Here is a 12,948-nt window from a genome sequence, read left to right as displayed (position 1 = left end):
GATGAGTTGGGGGTGGGAGGAAGGGGGTCCATGAAATCTAGTTTATATTTTTTGAGTTTTAATTGCCACAATTTTCTATAACATTCACATCAATAGAGCAAATGACCATATTTTGGAAAAACTTGAGGGAGGAGAGGGAAAGGGGAAAAAAAAAACATTTATTAAGCACTTACTGTGTGGTAGGTATTTTGCTTAGCCCTTTATAAATATCCTTTCATTTGATACCTTGAGAGGCGGGTGCTATCATTATCATCCCCATTTTACAGATGAAGAAACTGATTCAGGCAGAGGGTAAGTGACTTGTCCAGAGAGTCACACAGCTTGTGTCTGAGACTGGATTTGAACTCAGGACTTCTGGACATGGTAGCATGATTCTCACGCATGACTTTCAAAGCAGTTTTCCAGTTGTCTGCAAACCCCCTTTGTCACTTCCATCCATAGTGCCCTTAACCTGAAGCTGGGCGCCCATGGGCTTCCATCATAGAACAACTTTGGGAATTGCGCCATCTAGCGACCTGTAGAGTGCTAAGTGTTATGAGATTTTACTTAAAGTACCAAAATTACAATTGTTATTCTAGAAGGAAAGTATTAAAATCTGTTTGACAAAGGAAACGTAAAGAAATGAGAATTTGATATTTTTCCTTCACTCTTTGCTTCTAGTCAGTCCTATTCTGATCTGTCATAGAAACAATCAATTAATCAATATCTGCTCAGCACCTACTAGGTGCCAGGTTGTGTGGGGGTCACACAAGCACCCAGATCGAAGTGATGTTGTTCACGGGGTCAATCAGCCCTTGCCAACGAGGGAGAGAGAGGAAAGGACAGATGTGTGCAGGAGGGGTCTGGTTTTTAAGTGTGTAGGTCTTGAAAAGTGAGAGTCTTAGGTAATAAACATTTTATGGGCAGTAAAAATTTCTCATAGATAAGGACTTGGTAAGCACTATTCTAAATGACCTGTGCTTCTTATATCATTTTAATCCATAGTAATAATCACAATTCAGCGTAAGGCAGGTTATAACCATTCATTTGTCTTCATAACATGAACATTGGAAGGACTATTTTTCCCCTCCACCCTAGCCCTTCATACCATTTAAAAACAGACTTTGTTGGGACTCTCAGAACCGTGTTTGTGATAACATTTGGCTGGAAACTATTAAGTGAAGGCTACATGTTGTTAAAAATGCTATAAAGAGAATTCTCAGTCAGGTCTGGGTGGAATTAGATGGCCTCTATAATCCCTTCCAATTTTGTAAAACTGTGACTTTCAAAGCAGTTTTTCAATTGTGCACAAATGCCCTTTATCACCTCTTACCTGGCACTGTGTCCCAGGTAGCTCTTTGTTGTATGGCCATGTTTGTATCTCTTGTAACTCCCAAGGGAAAGAACAAAATTAAAGTAGGATTAAAGGGTCAGAGATTTAGCCCTGGAAAAATCCTAAGAAGTAACCCAGCCTACCCGCCGCTTCTTTTAGAAGTAAAAACTACGGATCAGGGGAATTAAATGTCTTGCCTTGGTGTGTGTGAATTCATTTTTTGTTATTTCCTATTCCAAATCTCCCTCTCTCCTTCTCACTCCCTGACCCACTGAAAAGACAAAAAAAAAAATTCATTTCCAAAATGTATAGTCATACAAGACAAATAATTGCCTTGCTAATAAATAGCAGAGTTAGGATTTAAACCTGGGTTTCAAATCCTGTGATTAAATAGAATCAGGGAATATGAATAGCATTTGCTTCCAAGATCACTTCATCTATTACAGTATCCTAGGAAGATGAAAGTTTTGTTGTATTTAAATGACTCCATGCTTTGTGGTGATTTCATAGTTTTTTATTGTATAGCAAATTTAAGAAAAACTTAAAGTTCTCTTTTACAGTTGTGATAGGATTAAAATTCCAGAATTAAAACCCCAAAGTTGAAATCTAAACTTAAACCCTTTTAGAAGAGAACGAGCTACCAGAGGGTGTGGAGAAATGGGGAAGACTTGCTTTTGGTACTGGAGGCACCCAGGCACATGAAACATGTCAATTTGTGTTTTATTTTATTCCTGCAAAATAAAATTAGCCTCCCAAATCAAGAAGAATAAATAGCCTTTGAGAAATCATTCTCCAGAGCTTTGCTCTAAAAATACCAAGAGCCAAAGGCTCTTGGATGCTAATGTTGAGAGCAAAATAGAATTGAATGTCTGTGAAATGTCAGAATAACCCAAGATGCTGAGAAAGATATGTCCTCTAGTACTGTATCTTTACAACACATGCATTTTCCTCATCTCTATTTTCCTTTCTCTCATTATATTACTACTTCCCCCTCTCACTTTCTCTTTTCTTGCTTCTTCTTCTTCCCTCACAACTCTTCCTTTCTCCCTCTTTCTCTTTCTCCTTTCTTTTTCATTCACTCTCTTCTTTCTCCCTCCTCTTCTTCTTTGTTCTCCCTCTCTTCTTTGCCCTTTCACCGTTTCTTCTTCCCTCCCTCCTCTCTCTTCCTCTTTAACTCTTTTCCTTTCTTCCCCTTTCCCTTCCTCCATCTCTTGTTTCCTCCCTCTCTCCTTTCTTCCTTCCTCACTTTCTCTCTCTTTTCCCCCTCCATCATCTCCTGCTCTATTTATTCTACTCTTGCCCCTGGCCCAATAGGCTCCAGAGAGGAAAGTAAAGTAGGTGACCTTACATAGCCCTCTCTCACTCCAATTTAATTCACCTGTATGTCATGGCATCCCCTTCTAATATCATGGTCTTCTTCAAGAACAAAAGACATACAAATGCACCAAAACATAAGCGTTATAGGGAGCAGTACATAAAGAATTACTACTGTCCATCAACAACCAGCCAGTGAGTAGTTTACGTTAGCATTTCACTCAGTTTTATGATCTGTGGTTGCTTTCTTCAATAAGGGCAAGGTCCTCTTGCCCAGTATCAAGGCGACTCACTTCCATTCCACTAAGTCCAAGTGAGGAGAAGTACACAGTCATGTGAAAAGTGTCTCAAAGTTAGGAAACTGTACAAACTAAAGAATGCCTCTTTTCTTTTTTTAATTTCTTTTCACTTTCCTTGTACAAGATTAGAAGGCACAAAGAGGCCAATTTCAGAATTCCCATTTTAATTTTTCTATTGTACCTAAGCCATACTACTCGGATGAACTGATCACAAATCAGAGCCCACTGGGTAAGACTTTTATTTGATCTTCTGGATGCAATAGATGCTTCAGCCATAATTAGAGTATTATCTTGTGTCATAAATGTACTTAGGGAGTTCTTGATATGCGTCTTATCTATATAATCAAACTGAAACATTTTCATAAAGGAAGTTGGCAGTAGACACGTAAGTTAGAAGAATATATTAATAAAAAGAAAATAAATTGGGAAGGGATTCAAACTACTAGATTGTAAACTTCATTGTCTTCTTCAATTTTGCATATCCTGTAGCATAGCACCAACCATAAACATCAAATAAATATTTGTTAGATGAAGAAAAGGATGAATTTTTATTTTTCTTATCTGTAAATCAGAGGAAGATCATGAGGTTCATCACTTGTGCCTCTCTCATTTTTTTGGCCAAATAGTAGTTGTCAAAACCTGATAGAACTGTGAGAAAAGTTGTCAAAAACAGTCTTTTTTGTGTGTGTGAATTCATTTTTTGTTATTTCCTATTCCAAATCTCCCTCTCTCCTTCTCACTCCCTGACCCACTGAAAAGACACACAAAAAAAAATCATTTCTAAAATGTATAGTCATACAAGACAAATTTTCCCATTATCTATGCCAAAGAAAGAGTTATTAAGTCTTTCAAAGTTGATTATCATTAATTGTAATGTTGCTGTTACTATATAAATTGTTCTTCTGGTTCTGCTAGTTTAACTTTGCATCAGTTCATACAAGTATTCCCAGGATTTTCTGAATATATCTTCTCCATCATTTCTTATAGCACAATTATATTCCATCATGTTCACATACTATATGTTGCTCATCCATTCCCTAATTGATGGATATCTTTTCAGGTTTAAATTCTTTACCATCCCCACCACACACACACACACACACACACACACACACACACACAAGTTGTTATAAATATTTTTATTCATGGGTCCCTTTTCTTTTATCTCTTTGGGCAATACACATGGTAGCAATATTACTGGATCAAATGGTATGCAGTTTAATAGTTTTTGGGGACATAATTTTACATTGTTTACCAGATTATTTGAACTAGTTCACAATTCCAACAACTATAATACTATTAATGTAACTCCACCCCTCCAGCACTTGTCATTTTCCTTTTTTGACATTTTAGGCAATATAATGAATGTGAGATGGAACCTCAGAGTTGTTTTAATCCACTTTTTTTTTTTTGGCAAGACAATTGGGATTAATTGACTTGCCCAGAGTCAGACAGTAAGTGTCTAAGGTCATATTTGAACTCAGGTCTTCCTGACTTTAGGGCCAGTATTCTATCTACTGCACAAGCTAGCTACCCTTTAATTGACATTTTTCTAATTATTAGTGACAGAGTATTTTTATATGACTATTGATCATTTTGATTTCTTCATCAGCAAACCATTTATAACCTTTGACCATTTTCACATTGAAAAATATTTCTTAATCTTGTAAAATTGATTCAATTTCCTATTTAAAAAAGAGATGATTTTTAGAGAAATTTGCTGACATGATTTTTTCCATTTCTATGATTTTCTTTTAATTTTAGCTGCATTGATTTTGTTTGTGTAAAAACTTTTTTGATTTTATGCATTCAAAATTATTTATTTTTACCTTCTATGGTCCTTTTTATCTCTTATTTGGTCACAAATGATTCCCCTATCCATAGATCTAACAAGTAATTTCTTCTCTGTTCTCCTAATTTTCTTATATCAGCCTTCTATGTCTAAATCATGTGCCCAGTGTAAGTTTATCTTGATATATCATACAAGATGCTGATCTGTGCCTAGTTTCTGATAGGCTACTTTCCAATTTTCCCAAAAGTTATTCTCTACTTGTGAGTTCTTGTCCCAACAATGGAGAATTTAGGGTTTTCAAACACTATGTTATTATGCTTCTAAGCTTCTGTATGTTATGTAGCTTAAGTTGTTCTTCTGATAAAGTTCTCTGTTATTTACCCAGGACCCAAATTGGTTTTATGAGTACAGTAGCTTTATAATATAATTTAAGATCTGGTACTGCTAAATCTCTTTCATTCCCATCTTTTTCATTAAATTTCTTGATATTCTTCCAGATGAAATTTTTCTAGCACTATAATATAATTATTTGTCATTTTTATTGGTATGATCCTGAATAAGTATATTAAAATTAGGTAGCATTGTCACTCTTATTATATTGGCTTGGACGACTTAGGAGCAATTAATATTTCTCTTATTATTTAGATCTGTCTTCATTTCTATGAAAAGTGTTTTATAATTGTATTCATATAGTTCCAATATGGCTCTTGGCAGGTAAGCTCCTAAGTATTTCAAACTGTCCATAGTAATTTTAAATGGAATTTCTCTTTCTCTTTTTCCCTGCTAGATTTTATTGGAAATATATACAAATATCCATGATTTGTGCAGGCTTATTTTATATCTCACAGCTTTGCTAAAGTTGTTAATTATTTTAATTAGCTTTTTAGTTGACCATCCTGTCATCTGCAAAACCATTCTATTATCTGCAAAAAAAAAAAAGTAATAATGTTATTTCCTCATTACCATACTTATTCTTTTGATTTCTTTTTTTCTTGTCTTATTGCTATAGTTATCATTTTCTAGTACAATATTGAACAGCAATGATAATCATGGATATCCTAGCTTCATCTCTGCTCTTATTGAAAAGCTTTCTAACTTATTCTCATTATAGATAATATCTGTTCTTGATTTTGGATAAGTACTACCTATCATTTAAGGAAAATTCCATTTATTCCTCTGGTTTCTAGTGTTTTAACAACTATGAATATTGTATTATGTCAAAAGTTTTTCTGCCTCTTTTGAGAAAGGTCACATGACTATTTGTTATTAATACTCTCTATTATGCTTACAGTTTTCCTAATATTTGACCCAGCCCTACATTCCTGTTTTAAATCTAGCTCATAGTGCATGAGCTATGTGATATATTGTTATAATTTCATTGCTAGTATTTTATTTAAAATGCTTGCCTGAATATTTATTAGGAAAATTGGTCTTTGATTTCTTTCTCTGGATTAAGTATCCAATATTTGTATCATAGAAAAAATTTGGTAGAATTCCTTCTTTTCCTAATTTTTTTCAGCTCTAAATCTATGATTCTCTGAATCTAAGTCTGAAGATCTTTCTTCTGCTGCTTGTTATGATATGTTGAGGAGTTGGGGTATCTTGTCTCTTGTGTCATTGTCTCAAAAGAATGAAGCAAGCCCAAATCACCAAAACCTTCCTTTCAAAAATCTGTGAATTGATCTCTCCGTTTTCTTCTTTTTAATTACAGGAGGAAATGAGCTAAGGAATCAATCCTTCCATCTTAACTGGGCTTGGATTTCCCTAGAGAAAAAGCATTATATCATCAATGAAGACTCCAAATTCTTAGAAGTAACCCTCAAGCGCAGAGGATACCTGAAAGAGACATCCTTTATCAGTATGTGACTTCTCATGGGTTGTTTGTGATGTTGTAGGAATCTGGAAATCCTTGCTTCCAAAATTCCAAGAAAAAAAAGACTTATTGTTTATAAAGTTGACTAGTGGCTGGTGGCTGGTTTGGATTACAATTGACCACATAGTCTTAAAGACTGGGGAAAAGCTTAAATTCCCTAATTAACTCAATTCCCTTTAATGAGCACTTATACACCTATTATGTTTCAGCATTAAATAATGCTTATTACATGACAAATACTGTGCTGAGCACTTTTTTTTTTTTTACAAATATTATCTCAACTGATCCTCATAACAATCCTGTGAGGTAGTGCTTTTATTATTCCTATTTTATTGTTGAGGAAAACATAAATTAGGTGATTTGCCCAGGATCACATAAGCAGGAAGAATCTGGTGTGTTTCTTTACTTCCTACTGGGGAGGAGAAGAGAGAGATCTATGTACAAATTATCTATTAAAATGTACAAAATAATTTGTAGAAGAATAAAAACAACTGGAATGAATTAGGAAAGGTCTCCTATAGGAGATAATACTTGAACTGGACTTTAAAAAGAACTTGAATCCCCAGAGGAAATGGTAAGGAAGGAAAGACTTTCAGGCATAAAAAGTTGAATCACTTTCAGTCTGTCTGACTCTTTATGACTTTATTTGGGGTTTTCTTGGCAAAAAATACTAGAGTGTTTTTGTTTTTTTTTTAAGTTCCTGCTCCACATCACTTCTCTAATTTACTTTACAAATGAGGAAATTAAGGCAAACAGGATTATGTGATTTGCTCAAAAGTGTCTAAGGCTAGAGAGGAACTCAGGAATATGAGTCTTCATCACTCCAGACCTAGCTCTTTATACACTGCACCAGCTAGCTGTCCGTACATGAAAGATTAGATGGAATGTCATGTATGAAGATCACTAAGTGGATTTAATTAGACTTTTGAGGGCATGAGAAAGAGTAATATAAGCAGTGTGGACTGGAGTCAGATGGTAGTGGGTTTCAAATGCCAGAGGAGTATGTATTTGATTCTAGACATAATAGGGAACCCAGGTTCATGATGGTCTATTTTTGCTCCTTGACAATTATTGGCTTGGGAGTGCCAAATACATCATCTAGTTCTACACTTTTCTCCCTCTTTCTGTGAAACTCTATTCCTTTCCTGATAAACCACAGCTCAATGCCATGTTTTCTAGCAACACAGACTGTTTATCTCCTTCATACCATGTTCTGCAAATTACTTCCCTTTTTATCATAGCTCAATATCATTTCTTCCCTCTCATTTGCCTACTGACTAAACACCTGTATCGATGACTTGATCTCCCTTATTTGGGCATTTTCCATCAGTAAAACAGAAAAAACACTGAATTTGGAGCCATCAAGTCCGACCTCATCTTTTACAGATGAGAAAACTGAGTCTTGTCCATGTGACACAACCAGTGTGGGAGGGAAGTTTTGAATCAAGGTCTTCCTTGCTCCAAGCCCAGCAATCTCTACCCATTGTGCCTTCCAACTACTGCATGGGACTCTAGCCTAGTCCTTCCATATCAGGTCACAATCCAAGTACTCAAATACAGTTTTGAAAAACAATCAGTATCGAGCTTCCTAATCTGGAAATCATTTCACACTGCATGGCCCTCAGGAGCCTTTTTTCCAGGGCACCAGATTCTCTAGGAGGCAAAGAATTTGACATGACAAGGGCCCATTAATCTCATTCCAGTAAAGCATTTGATAATAGCTGGTGTCAGGCAGTAATGAAGTATGAAATGGTGAGGTGGGATTCTGTGCATCATTAAGCTCACAGTGAGAAATTAAAAGGAAAACATATCAGTGGAGAAGGCCTAGGAAAACTGACTTGAGCACCTGGGGCAAACTGCATCTAGCTCAGGTCTTGCTTTGTGACTCACAGAAAGCCCTCTTCAGTACTTTCTCACATTGGAAGGAGAATAAAGCCCGTTATATTATTCCTTCTCTTGTATTGACTGTTCTAAAAGTTATGGTTTATCCAGTGATTCTTAGCCACATTTCTCAAGTCTTCTTTCCAGAATCTAAGAAAAAAAAAGTGAAGGGGGAAAAAAAGCTAGCTTTTCCTCTTCCCAGTCTTCTTCTTTTTTATCATCTAGAATTTATATATCTCTTTAAGGTTTGTAAAGCATTTTATGAACATTTTCTTATTTTATTTTCATAAAAACACTCAGAGTTAGTTGCTATTATCCCCATTTTAGAAATGAAAAAAATGAGGCAGACAGAAGTTAAATGCATTCTCCAAGGTCACACAGAGAATACGTGTAAGAGTCTGAATTTGAATTCAGGTCTTCTCCAACTCTTCTTTGGAATTAGGAGATCTAATTTCAAATCCTGTGCTTGCTGCTGATTAGAATGATTATGATAATGATGATGATGCTGGTGATGGTGATAATAGTAATGATGCTGATGATAGTAATGATGATAGTGGTGGTGATGATGATGATAGTGATTAGAATGATTATGGTGATGATGATGGTGGTGGTGGTGATGGTGGTGGTGGTGGTGGTAATGATGAAGTGAGGAGAAAGAGGAGGGGAAAAATATGAAAAGCCAAAAATGCTACACAAAAATTAGTCATTAATGTTATTACCATTTCCTTTTCAGCATCATAGCTTCCCAGAAAGTAGAACCAGAAGGGATCTTACAGGTCACCAAATTAACCTCTTTCACTTACCTGTAGGTATTCACTTATATTCCTTAGTCAGTGACCCTAGAAGAGGGAAACAATATAATACCCTCTTAATGGGTAGAATGACACAGGTTCAAGTACCAGTTTGGATATTTAACAGTTCTGTAATCTTGAGCAAATCACCTAATGTCTCTCAGTTTCTTCATATGTGGGAAATGTGAATAACAGGGTTGTCATATAGAAAGCACTCTATCAATGTTACAAAAAGTAAATCTGTTAGAGATTCATGTCTTGAAGAAATCAGCCTTTCTTTGGTCATTTCTGCTTTATCCAATTAGTAAATAAATTAACTATCTAGTAATAGAGACCATGTTGAAAGAAAAAAATTTTACACCTCAATCAGGCATTTAGAGAATCCTCTCTCTAGAGCTAACAGAGACCTTAGAATTAGTACAGTTAATAGAACACCCTCATTTTCCATTGGCTCATGTTCACAATTTTCTTCAGGTATTGGAACCAAAGATGGGACAGCACAAAAGGACAAAGATTTCAAAGGAAAACCCCAAAAGCAGGTTCAGTTCAATCCTGGCCAGTCTACAGCCATGTGGAGAGTGAGGATTATTTCAGATGGCAAATATGAGGCTTCGGAGACCTTCCAGATCATTCTTTCTGACCCTGTCATGGCTGCCCTGGAGTTTCCAAAGATGGCAACTGTTGAAATCATTGATCCCAATGATGGTACGTAGTGTTAAGCAGTGTATTATAGTAGTTGTGTTATAGTAGTCTTTACTGTGTCTTCCTCCAGCTTCCATAATTCCCATTTAGCTCTATAATTATCCAAGAATCATAGACTTGGAGCTACAGAAGATGTCAGAAGTCATCTAATGTCATTATTTTACAGATGAGCAGTTGGGGAGGCAAGAGGGTGGCTCACACAGTTTCAGGCAGCTAGCAAGTGTCTGATAAATCAAATTCCACCTCAGACACTAACTAGTTGGGCAGCCCATTTACCCCATTTGCCTCAGTTTTCTCATCTGTAAAATGAGCTGGAGAAATTGCAAATCACTCCAATATTTTTGTCATGAAAACCCCAAAATGGGGTCAAGGACAGTCAGACATGACTGAAAAAATTACTTCACAACAAGCAAGTGTTTGAATCAAATTTTAAACTTGTCATCCTGACTGTGAGTCTAACACTCTATCTACTACATTTCCCATCTCTAATTAAAGTAAGCATTTCCAGGCTTCCATTTTGTATGACCACTGTCGTATGTGAAGTAGGGTGTATACTTCAAAGGATCCTTAAGCTTATCAGTGTGGTTAGTCCAATCCCTAGTTCAGAGTTTTATTCATCCATGTTATCTTAATTTCTGTGATTCCCTTCCATATTCTGCACAGAGGAGCCACAACCCAATATGTCTTCTCATTTTTCTAACCTTCTCACATGCATTTGCTATTCTCACTCTTACAAGATATCTAACCCTTGTAATTTTCTTGGTCATACATGTCTTTTGGTGATTCTTTTTATGTCACTTTTTTGCTCAAAAAATCTCAAGGATCATATCTAATGATCCTTCTTATGCATGCTTCTTATCCCTACAATGCATCGCTCCATTGCCATTGCCATCACCATTACCAGTGAAATTGCTACTGGGTCACCTGCAGCTTCAAATCTTCAGGAATGATGGTAAGTCATGTTTCATGGCACAATTAATGTCCTTAAGACATGTCCTGAAGACAATTTCATCAAGATGAGAGTTCTCACAATCCATATACATCATAATCCATCTAAGAATTATAGTCTTAGAGAGTCTTAATCTTAGGCTCTCCCAAGACTCAGAATTGCTGTGACACAATTGTCCTAAGTAATGATTAGTGTCAGAAGCCTGGTCTGAGTCCTGGTCTTCTTGACGCTGAGTCCAGCATGCTATCCAGCATCTTTCTCTTTAGAATCAAGAATATTGATGCTAATGAGATGAACATTTATGACCCTGAGCAAGTCCAGGTCAATGAAAGTGCTGCCCTGTTTCCCATATATGATTCATCCTGGTCTCTCCTTCCCATTTAATTCTAGGTCCACCTCAATGTTCATCTACAGTTTGTCCAAGTTATATGTACTAATGGACTAAGTCCAATAGGCTGCCTGTCCAACTGCATGTCATAATGTGGGCAATATATCTTCCTCATCCTCCTGATTTTTCATGTGTGTATTGCTTCTTTTAAATGGTTGTAGTAACAAAATTTCTTTTGTTGACTTCTTTTAAATGGTCGTAGTAACAGCACTAACAGAAATCATATGATTATCTCAATAAATGCTGAAAAAACCTTCGACAAAATACAGTACTCATTTTATTAAAAACACTAAGAAACCTAAGAATAAATGGAGCATTCCTTAAAATCACAAGCAGTAACTATCTAAAACCATGAGTAATCATTATCTATAATAGAGATAAGCAAGAAGCCTTCACAATAAGATCAGGAGTGGAACAAGAATATCCATTATCACCACTAATATTTAATATAGTTCTATAAATCTTAGTTATAGCAATTAAAAAAAGAAAAAGAAATTGAAGGAATTACAAAATTATCATTAAACGAAACTAAAATTTTCTGCAGATATGATGGTATACTTAGAGAACTCTAGAGCATCAACTAAAAATTACTTGAAATAATTAAAACTTTAGCATAAACCACATAAATCATCAGTATTTCTTTATATGACCAACAAAGTCCAGCAGAAAGAGATAGAAAGAGAAATTCCATTTTAAAAAGTAAACAATATAAAATACTTAGGAGTCTACTTGTCAAGACAAACCCAGGAACTATATGAACACAATTACAAAACAATTTTCACACAAATAAAGTCCTATCTAAACAAGTGGGAAAATATCAACTCTTCATGGATAGGCTGAGCCAGTATAATAAAAATAACAATTCTGACTAAGCTAATTTACTTATTCAATGCCATATCAAAATCATATCAATGCCAAATCATCAAAAAATTATCTAATAGAGCTAGAGAAAATAACCAAAAAAAAAAAAATCATCTGGAAGAACAAAAGTCCAATCACCTAATATCGAGAGAATTCATGAAAAAAACTACAAAGAAAGGTGGCCTGGAAAAAGTCAGATCTCATATAAGATTATAAAACAGTAATCATCAAAACTATCTGATACTGAGTAAGAAAGTGGTGGATCAGTGGAATAAATTCGATGCACAAGGCATAGTAGTCAATAACCATAGTAACCTAGTATTTTATAGACCCAAAGATCCCAACTTTGTCACTGTTTGACAAAAACTGTTGGGAAAACCAAAAAACGACAGGACACAAACTAAGCAGAGACCAACATCTCATACCATATACCAAGAAAAGATCAAAATGGTACATAATTTAGACATAAAGAGTGACAATATAATCAAGTAAGAAGAACAAGGAATAAGCCACCTATCAGATCTATGGAGAGGGAAAGAATTCATGACCACACAAGAGATAGAGAATATTATTAAATGCAAAATAGATAATTTTAATTATATTAAATTTAAAGGCTTTTGTACAAATAAAACCAATGCAACCAAGATTAAAAGGAAAAAAAAAGCTGGAAAACAATCTTTATAGCATGTGTCTTTGATAAAGATCTCATTTCTCAGTTATATAGAGAGCTGAGTCAAATTTCTAAGAATACTAGCTCCACTTGATAAATGGTCAAAGCATATAAAC

At 35.3% G+C, this 12,948-nt stretch overlaps 1 protein-coding gene across 1 annotated transcript in view; it reads left to right on the top strand.

The window, feature by feature from the left end:
- The window catches only part of FREM3 (FRAS1 related extracellular matrix 3), a 102,814-nt gene that overhangs the window by 37,446 nt on the left and 52,420 nt on the right, over nt 1-12,948 (top strand). Inside the window, exons 4-5 of the mRNA XM_051966679.1 lie at nt 6,429-6,575; nt 9,737-9,967. Coding sequence (XP_051822639.1) covers nt 6,429-6,575; nt 9,737-9,967 — 378 coding nt within the window. The remainder of the gene's footprint in view (nt 1-6,428; nt 6,576-9,736; nt 9,968-12,948) is intronic.

This window comes from Antechinus flavipes, chromosome 6 (assembly GCF_016432865.1).
Source record: "Antechinus flavipes isolate AdamAnt ecotype Samford, QLD, Australia chromosome 6, AdamAnt_v2, whole genome shotgun sequence".
Classification (NCBI taxonomy): domain Eukaryota; kingdom Metazoa; phylum Chordata; class Mammalia; order Dasyuromorphia; family Dasyuridae; genus Antechinus; species Antechinus flavipes.
This window is presented reverse-complemented; position numbering and strand designations above follow the sequence as displayed.